Source organism: Colletes latitarsis, chromosome 9 (genome assembly GCF_051014445.1).
Source record: "Colletes latitarsis isolate SP2378_abdomen chromosome 9, iyColLati1, whole genome shotgun sequence".
Classification (NCBI taxonomy): Eukaryota; Metazoa; Arthropoda; class Insecta; order Hymenoptera; family Colletidae; genus Colletes; species Colletes latitarsis.
In genome coordinates, this window is record NC_135142.1 from 31,351,915 (window position 1) to 31,365,186 (window position 13,272).

At 38.6% G+C, this 13,272-nt stretch overlaps 2 protein-coding genes across 7 annotated transcripts in view; one reads left to right on the forward strand and one right to left on the reverse strand.

Moving 5' to 3' along the window:
• Positions 1–2,241, forward strand: part of Jupiter (microtubule-associated protein Jupiter) — a 70,098-nt gene extending 67,857 nt beyond the window's left edge. For 2 of the 5 annotated variants that reach the window (XM_076773704.1, XM_076773702.1), the window contains exon 5: positions 3–2,239. In XM_076773704.1, coding sequence (XP_076629819.1) covers positions 3–184 — 182 coding nt within the window. In that variant the 3' untranslated portion in view covers positions 185–2,239. Of the gene's footprint in view, positions 1–2 lie in introns of all 5 variants that reach the window. The other 3 variants (XM_076773705.1, XM_076773706.1, XM_076773707.1) reach the window with 3 other exon arrangements.
• On the reverse strand, positions 1,928–7,761 carry Msh6 (DNA mismatch repair protein Msh6). Of its 2 annotated transcripts, none has more exons than XM_076773701.1 (21): positions 7,453–7,761; positions 7,148–7,327; positions 6,976–7,067; positions 6,844–6,909; positions 6,557–6,757; positions 6,348–6,482; positions 6,148–6,283; positions 5,787–6,067; positions 5,586–5,711; positions 5,432–5,510; positions 5,169–5,356; positions 4,926–5,020; positions 4,714–4,869; positions 4,483–4,640; positions 4,302–4,390; positions 3,947–4,237; positions 3,651–3,866; positions 3,391–3,570; positions 3,155–3,332; positions 2,933–3,084; positions 1,928–2,817 (listed from the first exon to the last, which is right to left on the reverse strand). In XM_076773701.1, the coding sequence occupies exons 1-21, from the start codon at positions 7,577–7,579 to the stop codon at positions 2,560–2,562; spliced, it is 3,384 nt and encodes a 1,127-aa protein (XP_076629816.1). In that variant the 5' UTR covers positions 7,580–7,761; the 3' UTR covers positions 1,928–2,559. The 2 variants fall into 2 exon arrangements, with proteins under 2 accessions (XP_076629816.1, XP_076629815.1); XM_076773700.1 differs by having other exon boundaries at positions 6,844–6,912.
• Positions 7,762–13,272: the final 5,511 nt, after the last annotated feature.

Here is a 13,272-nt window from a genome sequence, read left to right on the forward strand (position 1 = left end):
AGATGTTAATCCTGTGACTGGCGCGGGTTACACGGAATCACAGAACAACGGACCAGCCGTGCAAAACGGAACATTCAGCTCCAACTCCAGCGTCGGCGAGAAATCAAACGATTCGTCGCCGGCCGCGAAGGCTCCGGTTCGTGGACGAGTCCCTCCCGGCGGATTCTCATCCGGACTCTGGTAAAAGTCTGCATCGGGATTAAACCGCTCGTCGGCATCCTCCTCCGCGCGCCGTTAACCCTTTCAGTGCCCGACAATTCGAACAAAAACTCTAATGCCATCGACCCACTAGGACGATTCCGAAACGTTATCGAAGAATTCGTTCTTCGCGTTGCGCCTCTGCGCGTTTGGAGGTTAGGAAAAAAGAAGAGAGATTGACGACGACGATGTTTTTTCGAGGGAACCGTTGTTTGCGGTTTTGTTTCGTTCACGAGAAAATTCATTTGACAAAATTGTTACTTTTTTATCGCGTTCGCGAGAAATTGATTCTAGAGTTATTTATTAAACTCTGCTGTTTGTCGTGTTGTTTTCGAGCACTGTATCGGGGCGATTCGAGCCTCTAGGGAGCGAATCCTCGACGGGAAAAGAAGGAAAATACGTTCGCTCCCTGCGATGTAAAAATCGAAGCTTGGAAAACCCGTATGTTCGTATAACATATTTGTATCGTTTTTACATGCAGATTCGTCGCGACGTTTACGATCATCGCGAATCGCCCTGTACGAAAGTTTAAACATTGATTCGTGTTTCGTTTGTTCGTTTCGCTTGTATTGTTGTATTTATTAATTGTTGGTTTACTCGGGTGTGGACGTGGGAGAATTGGTAAATTGTATCGTCGAACGAGTTGCAACGGCACTAAAAGGGCTGACAAAACGGAAGGAGCGAACAAAGGGTCATGCGAAATTGAAAGAAAATGAGCAATGTCATCTCTTGACGGTCGAATCTTAGGTCCCATTTGCCGAAGCGGGTTATAATAGTCGTTCAGTTTTACGGAAAACATCATTCCCCAAGAATCTTCGTTCCCCGCAGTTTTGTAAATGCGTAACTTTTAAGATAATAATAGAACTCGTCGTTTTTTGGATTTAAAAAAAACAAACAAAAAAATACGAAGGGTGTAAAAGGTAGTAATTCGAACGATGCCCTATTTTCGAGAGATTTTGTCCACGGTTCGGTCGTGGTTGATTCTTGAAACAACCGGCACCTTTCTAATTATTCCGAGACCGTGTCCGCTCGATATCGATGATCTTCTTGAACCGTTAATCCGAAATTAGAACGCCGAGAAAGAAACGAAAGGATTGAGGAGAAGGGGGAGAGAGACAGAAAGACAGAAGAAAGTAATTTTTGGATCGACTCCCGTCGATAGGGTATATCCTATAAAATTTTAAGACGCGAGATCTTGCGATGAAGAACGCCAGGAAGACACGCTTCTTAAATTAGACTGTCATCGGTTGGTATTTTCGATAGGGAATCATACTAATTGATGATAAAAGGGAATTTAACGCGAACGTCCAGTTAGAACGAGAGAGCGCGCTCAACAGACGACATTTAATATTTAGATAACGTTCGATGAAAACCTCGGAATTGTACATTAGAAGTAGGCATATGTTATTCGAAGAAAATAAAAGTACATCCTTGTAACCCATTAAAACAGTCAAGTGCTTTCTTAATTTCCGTGCCTTTTTAATCGTATATATAGTTTTCTTCTGCATGACGGCATGCGCGATTTTAGGAAGAGAGAGAAAGAGAGAGAGAGAGAGAGAGCACGGTTCCTTTTTTTTTATTTTTCTTTAATCGTCGATAAGAAACGGCTTTTTTTGCGCACCAAGATGCGTAATTCATATTTACGCCGAAATACAACTTGCTAATCGTATGTAGGAAGTTACACTCAAATATTCATACTCGCTCGATTTACCAACGTAACGAAATAACGATTATTATTTCTCTCTATTTATCGCTCCGCACACCTACGGTCCTTCTTACATAATAATATTAATAATAATTAAAAAATAGAATTCTATCGGATGTATTGACAATATTCGTTTAGAACTTCACTACCTGCTTATTCTTTATTTCACGACATACAACGCATAAGAATTGTATTTATTTCACGGCAAGACTCGTGCACGCACGATTTTTCTTACGTTTTCGAAACGAAATTTTGTTCGTCATTTGGTGTGAGTAAAATTACATTGTTTGTATCGCATCGTATTCGTCATAAGTAGCCCTTTTGTACTCTGGCATTAATTAATAAAATTTTGTAAGCAACAATCTCGTCTCTGTCTTCTTTTGCCGTCTTTTATCTAAATGTGCTTGTAATAACATCAAACGATACTCTGAAAATAGATTAGGTCGGCCAATTCGATAACAAACGTGAAATATTATGTAAAGAAATGTAATGTTGCAATGTATCTGGAATTATTATTGATGGAAAAACCTTTTAATACAAAATATAATAGTATAAATACAAAATACAAAAATATAAACTTGCAAATTATACAACACGAAATACAACACAAAATGGATCACAATTTAATACTTAATGAACAAGTTTGCAGTATGATTTTACATTGCAGCAATGAGGTCCCTTATAGCTGGTCCATCAGCTTTGCATACAGCGGCGAAGAAGTGTTTCTGATTGGTTTCCTGTTCGAGCTGTTTTGAAATTTCATGCGCCCGATTTGTGATTACAGATGGTACGCCAGCTAATCGAGCAGCATTGAAACCATAAGATTTTGGACAAGCCCCTTCGCTAAGCTTATATAAGAATGTTACAGTTTCCTGAGTGATTTCATCCTCTTCCTCGTTCTCTACCATACACGCCTACAGAGAAATTAAAATCAAGTGATTTTATTTAATCCTGAACGTAAGTACGTTTCACCGAAGACAACGTAACATGTGATACTTTCTTTTACGAATATTATTAAACTTGACGTACCATATGAGCCAATGTAACATTTTTATCATTTTTGTAATCTTCTACCAGAGAATGATAATGCGTCGAGAATAATGTGCGACACTTTAGTTTTGTGAGCGCGTTTACGACTGACGCAGCTATGGCTGTGCCATCGTACGTTGATGTACCGCGACCTACAATTATACGATAGTACTAATATTTTTGTAACTTCATCGTCAGGATTATAATTAAACATTTTCATACCCAATTCATCCAACAAAACTAACGAGTACGGTGTAGCATGTTGCAATATTGCCGCGGTTTCGCTTAATTCGACCAAAAATGTACTCTGACCAGCTAGAATATCATCGTTTGCTCCTAACCTCGTAAAAATACGATCCACTATCGTAAAACTACAAGAACTTGCCGGTACAAAACTTCCCTGTAAACGATCGAAGTTGATTTTCTATATCGCGTCTCTGTTCACGAATAAAACGTACCATTTGTGCCATTATCGTAAGAAGCGCGACTTGACGCATCAGCGTCGATTTACCGCCCATATTTGGTCCAGTCAAAATCACGAAAGAAGCAGAATCCCCGGATCCCAACAAAGTATCATTAGGTATGAAATTATCTGAATGGCAGCATGGGTGCCGTCCGTCTCGCATATCAATAAATATCTATCAAAAAGACGCGTTCAAATAATGTTCGATATGGCACTGTTTTATAAATAACAATAGTGAAATCGTGTTAATATTACATTCCCATCTGTGCCATCGTTGACTTCGGGTATACACATCTCACCGCTGAGAGCATATTCAGTTAAAGAAATTAGAACGTCTAAGATAGACAGTTTATAAACGGCGGAGTTCCACATGTCATATTTCTCGCTAAACTGTGCAAATATTCTGCTGTTCAAATCCTTTAACACTTTATTTCTGTGTTCTTCGGCATTTATTTGACGACTTAAAAGTTCCTAGCGATGGCGGTACAATTAGTGTGAGTTAAATATTTCTTACCTTTCAGTTTGAATGTTATTATTGAGAGAATTGAAACCTTTGCCTCGGCGGTGTAATAACGCCTGTATCCTTTTCTCTGCGACTGAAGTTCGAATCCAGAACCAACTTTCTTTATTTGCGAGTCCGGAATTTCGATCTGATAACGTTTTTTATCCGATCCGTGATACGTCACTTTCACGCCAAAGTGCTGTCTTTGTTTTTCGAGGTACCGTTCTGCATCCTTCTTTACTTCCGCAAGCTCTAATAAAACGGAATCGTATTCGGTGTCGACTCCTTCTTTCGGAACGATACACCCTTCCTTTTTTGCTTCTTCGTGATCGAACGCAGACTGAAATATACATCGCGAGTTAATATTTTGTCAAATGCTTGCTGTTAAAAATAAACAACATTACCTTAAAATAATCTAAAGTTTCTCTTAACGAAGGAAATTCACCATCCGGCTTCACTTTAATGCATCGGCTTAACAAACTACTCTTGAAATCTAAAAGGCAATAATATCATAGATTCACTAGTAACAGAATAAATTAAGCAGATCAAGTTACACGATTCACCCTGTATATTCAATGTACGTACCTTCGAATAAAGCAACTATTTTTAAGACATCCTCAAATCCACCCAGAATATTAGTGAAATCTAGAATCTTTCTCTTTGAATAGGTTTTACCCTCGAACATAATTGCTCTGCCATCAGGATGATTATTCATTCTTGCCAAATTTCCATGACCGTGAATCCTACAATTACAGGGTTTATACAGTGAACCCTACGTATCTTAACCCTACAACCTTTTTAAATAATTCGACTCACTTGCTTAATAATCTTTCGAGATCCGGAAGACCGGCTAACATGCTACGAGCAGTCTGTACTATATCTGAACGATCCATCAATTCTTGAATAGCTTCTTGACGTTCGATTATAACATCTTTGCGGCAGGACGGTCTACAGATCCATTCGCGTAATAATCTGTAACCAAGTTCGATTAAAACAATACGAAACTAATATTTTCACTTAAAACATACCTTTTCCCGAATGCGGTACAACAACGATCTAATGTTTTCATCAGAGACCCTTCACCAAAAATTCTCAAGTTGTTAATAGTGACAGCATCTAAAACCTGATAATAATATATAATTATATAGGGCCCCAAAAGCAGCCGACTCGATGTTGCTACAATGTTTTAGAAGTTATAACCTGCCTAATGAAACATTGTAGCAACATCAAAAATTGATCAAATCATGTAGTTAGATGAAATTTGTAATTACCATATTATTTGCAAATTTAGAAGTTTTGGAAGGTTCGCTCGAGAAATCCGGTGGAATGTACAATTTAAATCGTCCTTGAGACAATAATTGTTGCTCAAGGAAGTATTCTTTGAGTAGATAAACGCATCCCCCTAAAGCATGCACTGCTAATTCTTTGTCATCGTCTGGAGTTAAGCCTAACGAATCGCCTAAATAAAAAAGAACAAATGTACTGATAAAAATGAAAGCTCACGTTTAGAAAATATATAAAAAAGAACATTTACCTTCATTAAGTAATGGCTTCAAGCCTGTAGGCCATGAAAAACCAGAATCAGATTTAAAGTATTCTCCCTCATGGAGATTCTATAAATTGAGAAAAATATCTCTATGAATAAATAGTAGATCGAGATTATTGAAATACAGTAGTGTTATGCATACTTTCAATGTGGTTATAGATGACCAGAATTGAGATTCGCGTAGAAGTGGTTCTTTAATGCACGCTGCCAAATTGTTATTTAAAATTTGCAATGTTTTTTGAGATAAATTACCACGTTCGTATACAACCTAAAATACGATGAACGAATTTTAATTTGGCAAATTTTAATCTTGAAAATATGCTCGCGAGGAAAAAGACCTTACATGAACTGGAGGATAATGAGCAAGTAAGGTTAATATTCTAGAATTGCAACGATCATCTTCAAATTGCCCAAGGATAAAATCTCCTATTGTTGTATCCAAGAAACATACTCCATAATGGGATACGTTTGTACCAGATGGACGTTTTTCAACAAGGGACAATAGATAATTCGAATTCGGTGTTGATGGTTCTACATCCAATGAAGTGAATACTCTTGTACCCTTGGTGCTTATTTGACAAATTTCTCTTTTAACAACTTTGTCAAACTTTGTTGGCCTAGTCACTAAACATTGTACATGAAATTAAATCGTACTAAAAAATATTATAGAGCAAAATGAATGTAACATTTTTCTAGCAATTTACTTTTACTACAACGTTGTGTCATCATATCTGGATTCTCTGTTTGTTCCACCCTAGCTACCTTGTATCCTTTCTCTATAAGGCTTCCCGAGAAACGACCATATCCGATTTCAGGAAATCCAGAATGTGCAAATTCTCCCTGTATCATCCCATGTATGTTGTCGTACCATTGTAATTTTTGCAAAAGAAAAGATCATACTTACCCGCATATACGTAAGATTAAGTTCTTTGACTCCAGTGACAGCATCCATGTGATACAATTCATAAAACTTGCCTACTTTAAAGAATAAAACACAGTCGAAATGTTTGCTTTTCAAATCCCACCACTGTCTCATTGCCTATAAAGATCATGCTATAGAAAATTCAATGTTTCATTGCAAAGTATCGAATAAAGTTAAATGTCCAATCTTACTGGGGTTTGTTGATTTAGAAAGTCTAAAGGAACATAAACAGTTTTAGGATCATAATCTGGATCATTTGGAGATTTTCTATTAATATCTTTTATTTTATTTGGTTGGAGAAAATCATACTTCAAATGTGGCCATGACTCTGAAACACTATTATTTGATCCTTGGTTCAGACTTTGTTGAGGTATTTTTACTTCTTTATTATCCTAAAGAAATTTAATGTAAGTTAATCAAAGATCAGATTCAAACTAGTTGACAAAATAAAAGAACATGCAACCATGTTTGAGCTTACTAATTTGGCAATTTTCTTTCTGCCTCCTTGATTTTTACTCCTACTGCCATTAGGTAATTTCCTTTTCTTCTGAAATATAATTTGTACTAAGTAACCAAAATTGTATGTTTCAGAGCACAACTAAACTTTTACCTCTGGTGTTTCTTCTTCGCTTTGTGTCTGTATTTCGCTTTCAGGGTCTCCTTCGCTGCCTGAATCAGATTCCTCTGACTCATCTTTTGGATCTACATAAAATTAAGTCAGAATCATTCCCTTCCTTTGCTATAATATTGGCAATATAGATTTAACAAAATTTTATTCAAACCAGGTTTAAATTCATCTCCAGAATCTTCTCCAGATTCATCATCAGGGATGATCAATCTACGTTTTTTTGGCCGTACTGGTTCAACTTCTTCTTCATCTTCTTCATCTTCCTCATTATCTTTGTAAAGTTTTTTTCGATCTTCAACATTTTTATTTTCTTTGCCCCTATTTGGAGTTTTAGCTACATGCAATAATAAAGACTGCTTAAATTTTTATAAGTTTCACTTTATAGTTTTTCTAAGAGTTCAAGATACCAAATTCATTACAAGTTGTTATAAATTTATTAAAAAATACTTCGCAATATACCTGTGTTCCTTTGTTCCCTTGTCCTTTTCGGCGTTGAAGGTTTAGCTTCAGGCACCGGTTTATTATTCGGTCCTTTGTCAGTTTTTGGTGACTTGAAATAATTGTACAACGTGTTTACCTTCGACATAATTTCACTAATAGAATAAAACAAAAATCGTAATTATATTTGAAATTTTTCCTCCGAATGTTTCTTTACGACGAGACGTCCTCGTGGTTAGATGGTTCAAAATCCTGGCAAAATTTCGGTTTTCATAAAATCATTAGGATTTCATAAGTATAACATAGTGACAAATATTAGGAATTTAAATCTCCTTCCTAGTATGGCCAAGTTCTAGAGAAACGTTTACTTTAGGGACAGCTTTTATATTAGGACATAAATTCGCACACTCAAAGGGAAAGTTACTAAATCATGCTACTTCTTTGCCATAACCGTACTCTTCTAAAGTGTTCATTGTTTAAGCTTTATAATAAATTATCGATGCATTAGTTAATTCAATGCAAGAATATTTCGTATTTTTAAACAATTGGTTCTATTTCCATTACCTCATCGTTTTATCTATTATATATACATGTTAATAAATAATACATATTCAGATTATATTAAGTGCTACCTTCTATAAATCAACTCCTTAAATTATATAATTCCTTCATTAAAATATGGAATTAATTAGTTGGATTTTTTGGAAATGACGTCACAGTTCCAGTAAACCGCCAAAAATTGTGCCACATTTTTGGATATTATGTTCTCCTGATAAAAAGTTCGAAAATTGGCCCAAGTATCGCCAAAATCCCATCAATTTTAATTACCTGAATTTCTTAGAAATAGCTTCACGATTTTCGGCATCCGTAACATTTGGGAAAGATCAGGGAAAGGAGGAAATAACTTTGTTTATTAAAACATTATTTTAAATACAAATATCTCTGCCCCAGCAGGGCATGTATATAGTATCGATATAACAAATTGTCGTGATTAAGTTTATAATAACTTAAATGAAAAAATACTGAGAATAATAGTTTCAATAGCCATAGTATCACCAGCAATAGTGTAGCAGGCAGTGGGCAACAGTAGTAGCAATAGAAAAATCTGCACTAGCAGTAGCAGTATAGTTTGAACACAATAATGTTGTTTAAATTATTGCCATTGAATTTTGAGGTGAAGATGAGTCTTGTGGCAGATATTTTTAACAAGTATCCATTGATTCAGTTATGTGGTTTTACTCCTAAAATCCATGTACATCTAAAAATTAATACATAATAATGTGTTCACAGGATTGCTAATCTATCATAAAGCTTTGAATAACACGTAAAAATTAGAAGCTTGTAAAGAAGAAGGGGATGTGATTGGTTTATCCACTTTCCCTCAAACGGCAAGAATTAATGGACACACGCGTTCAGAAATGTCAGATTGAGCACCGGGTGCACTACTCACACTATGCCAGATCATACGTACGTAAGCACGTAGAGTTTCGGAAAGTTGACAAAGGCAAACTGACACATGTTCTCTTTTTCGATTCTCCGAAGCTACCCGAAGTACTTTTGGACCGTCTCGTGAGAGTTGAGAGAGCCGCCCGTTTAGTGGAATAGTTTGTTATTTTTAACGATAGATGGCGATTATTTTTCGACCTCAAACCATCTGGTGCTAAAACGCCCAAGTTTGTCGTGGAATAGTTTGTATCGACCACGCTGGATGGATTTCTTGACAAACTTGGGCGTTTTAGCACCAGAGGGTTTGAGGTCGAAAAATAAGTGCCATCTATTGTTGAAAATAAAGAACTATTCGGAGGATTGAGAAAGAAGGCATGTGTCAGTTTGCCTTTGTCGGCTCTCCGAACTTGTACGAGTTTACGTACATACGCGTAACCTGTCATCTCTGGTATAAACCAGAGATGCCAGACGAAGCGCCGAGTGCACCGTGGACACGTCTCATGGTAGTTAAGAGAGGCTGTTACTGACTGCTCCTGATTACTGCTTGCCTCTGCTGGACTCTGCTGACCATCGCTTATATTTCTGACAACCTATAACGATTACTACTGACTTCTGCTAATCTCTGTTGGTCTTTGCTGATCTCTGTCAGCGTGTGCTTGTCTCTGCTGATCTTTCCTGGCCTCTGCCGAACGCTACTGACCACTGCAGGTATTTCTGATAATGTATAACGATTAATACTTACTACTGCATGCCCCTACAAGTCTCTGCATACCCCTACAAGTCTCTGCTTGCCTTTGCAGGTTTCTGCTTGCCTGTGCATGCCTTTGCTGGCCCCTATTGAACACTGCTGACCACCCCTGATGCTTCTGACATCGTATAACGATTACAACTTGCTACTGTCAGCCTCTCCCAGCCTCTGCTGACCTCTGCTGACCACCCCTGATGCTTCTGGCAACGTACAACGATTACAACTTGCTACTGTTGCCCCTGCTAGTCTCTGCATGCCTCTGCGTGCCTCTGCATCCCTCTGCTGACCTCTGCTGGCCCCTGCTGACCACGCTGACCTTTGTTAACAACTTCTAACATGATGTACATGTATTAAAACTTTGTATAATGTAAATCTATGACAATAAATGATATAATTTCAAAGATTTCTATGTGTTCTCATCACTTTTATCTTTCTTTTCCTCTCCCCATTATTCCCTTAGTTATAAGAAACCGTTTCTCTACTTAAAACTGGAATTCCAAAGTGCCTGGAGCGTTTTCTGAAATGCCGGTGACCTTGACCCACTTTCGAAATTGGGTCAAGGTCATCCGGATTTCCAAGTCGGCCAGAAAATTTCTAAAATTTCGAATGGCCTTGACCCACTTTCGAAATTGGGTCAAGGCCATCCGGATTTCCAAGTCGGCCAGAAGATTTCTAAAATTTCAAATGGCCTTGACCCACTTTCGAAATTGGGTCAAGGCCATCCGGATTTCCAAGTCGGCCAGAAGATTTCTAAAATTTCAAATGGCCTTGACCTACTTTCGAAATTGGGTCAAGGCCATCTGGATTTCCAAGTCGGCCAGAAGATTTCTAAAATTTCGAATGGCCTTGACCCACTTTCGAAATTGGGTCAAGGCCATCCGGATTTCCAAGTCGGCCAGGAGATTTCTGAAATTTCGAATGGCCTTGACCCACTTTCGAAATTGGGTCAAGGCCATCCGGATTTCCAAGTCGGCCAGGAGATTTCTGAAATTTCGAATGGCCTTGACCCACTTTCGAAATTGGGTCAAGGCCATCCGGATTTCCAAGTCGGCCAGGAGATTTCTGAAATTTCGAATGGCCTTGACCCACTTTCGAAATTGGGTCAAGGCCATCCGGATTTCCAAGTCGGCCAGAAAATTTCTAAAATTTCGAATGGCCTTGACCCACTTTCGAAATTGGGTCAAGGCCATCCAGATTTTCGAAGCGCCCGGAATTTTTCTAAGATTCGAATGGCCTTGACCCACTTTCGAAACTGGGCCAAGGTCAAGGTCAAATTCGGATTTCCAAAGTTCCCGGAACATTTCTAAAATGCTGGTGAACTTGCGAAGAAGGTGGTACGCATCTTATAGGTAAGAGAATGATTTGGAGAGGAAAAGGACGGTAAAAAATGATGAGAACACATTGAATACTTTGAAATTATATCATTTATTGCCATAGATTCACATTATACAAAACTTTAATACATATAAACGTATTATATTATATTACATCATCTGACAAGTTGTCAGCAACGGTCAGCAGTGGTCAGCGATGGTCAGCTGACGTCGAGAGATGTTGGCAGGGGCCAGCTTAGGTCGGGAGATGCTGGCAGAGGTCAGCAGAGGGTGGCAGTAGCTAGTAGTAATCGTTGTACGTTGCCAGAAATATAAGCGGTGGTCAGCAGTGGTCAGCAGCGGTGAGCAGAGGCCAACGGAGGCCAGCAGAGGCATGCAGAGGCAAGTAGAGTCCAGCAGGGGCAAGCAGTAACAAGTAGTAATCGTTATACGTTGTCGAAAGCATCAGGGGGGGTCAGCTGTGGTCAGCAGAGTCCAGCAGGGGCAGACAGTAGCAAGTTGTAATCGTTATACGTTGTCAGAAGTATCAGGAGTGGTCAGTAGCGGTCAGCAGAGTCCAGCGGAGGCAGGCAGAAGTCAGTAGTAATCGTTATACGTTGTCAGAAATATAAGTGGTGGTCAGCAGAGGCCAGCAGAGGCTGGGAGAGGCTGACAGTAGCCAGTCGTAATCGTTATACGTTGCCAGAAGTAACAGAAGTGGTCAGCAGCGGTCAGCAGAGGCCAGTGGAGACCTGTTGACGGGAGATCGTATATTAGTTGTTCAAGAGCGAGAAGGGAAGTGTGAGCCTTTCTCTCTCGACTCCCACGAGGCGGTCCGAACTTACTTTAGGCAGCTTCGGTGAATCGAGAAAGGAGGCATATGTCATTTTGTCTTTGTCGACCCTCCGAGGTCTTTGCATAGATGCTAGATTGAGCACCGGGTGCACTACTCACACTATGCCAAATCACGCGACGTGAGCTCGTAGAATTTCGGAAAGTTGACAAAAGGCAAACTGACACATGCTCTCATTCTCGATTCTCGATAGATGATGGTTTTTATCGACCTCAGGCCCTCTGGTACTAAAAAGCCCAAGTTTGTCGAGAAATCCATTTAGCGTTGAAGGTAACGAACTATTCCACGACAAACTTGGGCGTTTTAGCACCAGAGGGTTCAAGGTCAATAAATAAGCGCCATCTAGCGTTGAAGGTAATGAACTATTCCACGACCAACTTGGACGTTTTGCCGTAAATGGCTTTGCAAATCATGTACCACCGATGGGTCACACTTTCTTTAACTTATAGACAGGGAGCATCACGGACAAATTAAACGGACATTGCAGTCACTTATGTAGACACTACTGTAGTTATTATAATAATAAGCTTTAGACACTGTTTATTAATTAGACTGAAGTACATATAGTCTCAAGTTAATGTGTATTATGCTTGACGCGATGTGAAACCATGTACTTGTCGAAAGAAACGTGCAAACTACAAATATATCTTTCTTTGTAAGCCTAAGATCTCTATTCGTTTAATAAATACAATGCAATATATTGCCTCGATATCTAATTATTTGAACCAACAAAACAGCATCAAAATACTATAATCTAGCTGAGCCACTGGCCATTGTTAAGATCATATGGGATTCCTCATGCAACGTGTAGAAGTCCTGTTCAATTCTAATAATCCTATCGTAAATTCCAACCGTATAAATTTATTTTAGTTCTGGGCAGGACATATATATATACAGTGCATTACTTTGTTATTATAATAATAATAAGCTTTAGACAATATTCTTGTCAGAAGACACCGTTAACCTGTGTCTTAGGTTAGCGATGTCTTCTGACAGGAATAGGACTGTTTCTAGACAAGTTTGGGCCTTTGGCGTTAATAGTGAAGCATTTACAAGTGATCTAAATTATTGAGTACTCTATTGTTGTATTAATAAATAAATTAAAGTTAGATTTCGATCGTAAATAATTGGAACGCCATCTAGTGTGCAAAAAGGTGAATTATTTCTGGACAAACTTGGGCGTTTTATCGTAGATGTCGTCTTGATATATATAGATATACAGTGAATTACATAGTTATAATATTAATAAGCTTTAGACACTGTTAAGAGCAAGAAGACAAATGTGAGCCTTTCTCTCTCGACTCCCACGAGGCGGTCCGAAATTACTTCGGGTAGTTTCGAAGAGTCAAGAAAGAGAGCATGTGTTAGTTTGCCTTTGTCAACTTTCCGAAACTCTACGAGCTCACGTACACATGATCTGGCATAGTGTGAGTAATGCACCTGGTGCTCAATTTGGCATCTCTGGTCTAGTCCATGTGTCA

Bases quoted from the DNA above. Each gene is read 5' to 3' on its own strand.
- Msh6 (XM_076773700.1), bottom strand. From the start codon at position 7,579: ATGTCGAAGGTAAACACGTTGTACAATTATTTCAAGTCACCAAAAACT. The intron at 4,238-4,301 runs GTAATGTTGTTT...TGTATATTTCAG, and splicing joins AAACTTTAGATTATTTTAAG to TCTGCGTTCGATCACGAAGA. The intron at 3,333-3,390 runs GTACGTTTTATT...GATCGTTTACAG, and splicing joins TTACGATAATGGCACAAATG to GGAAGTTTTGTACCGGCAAG.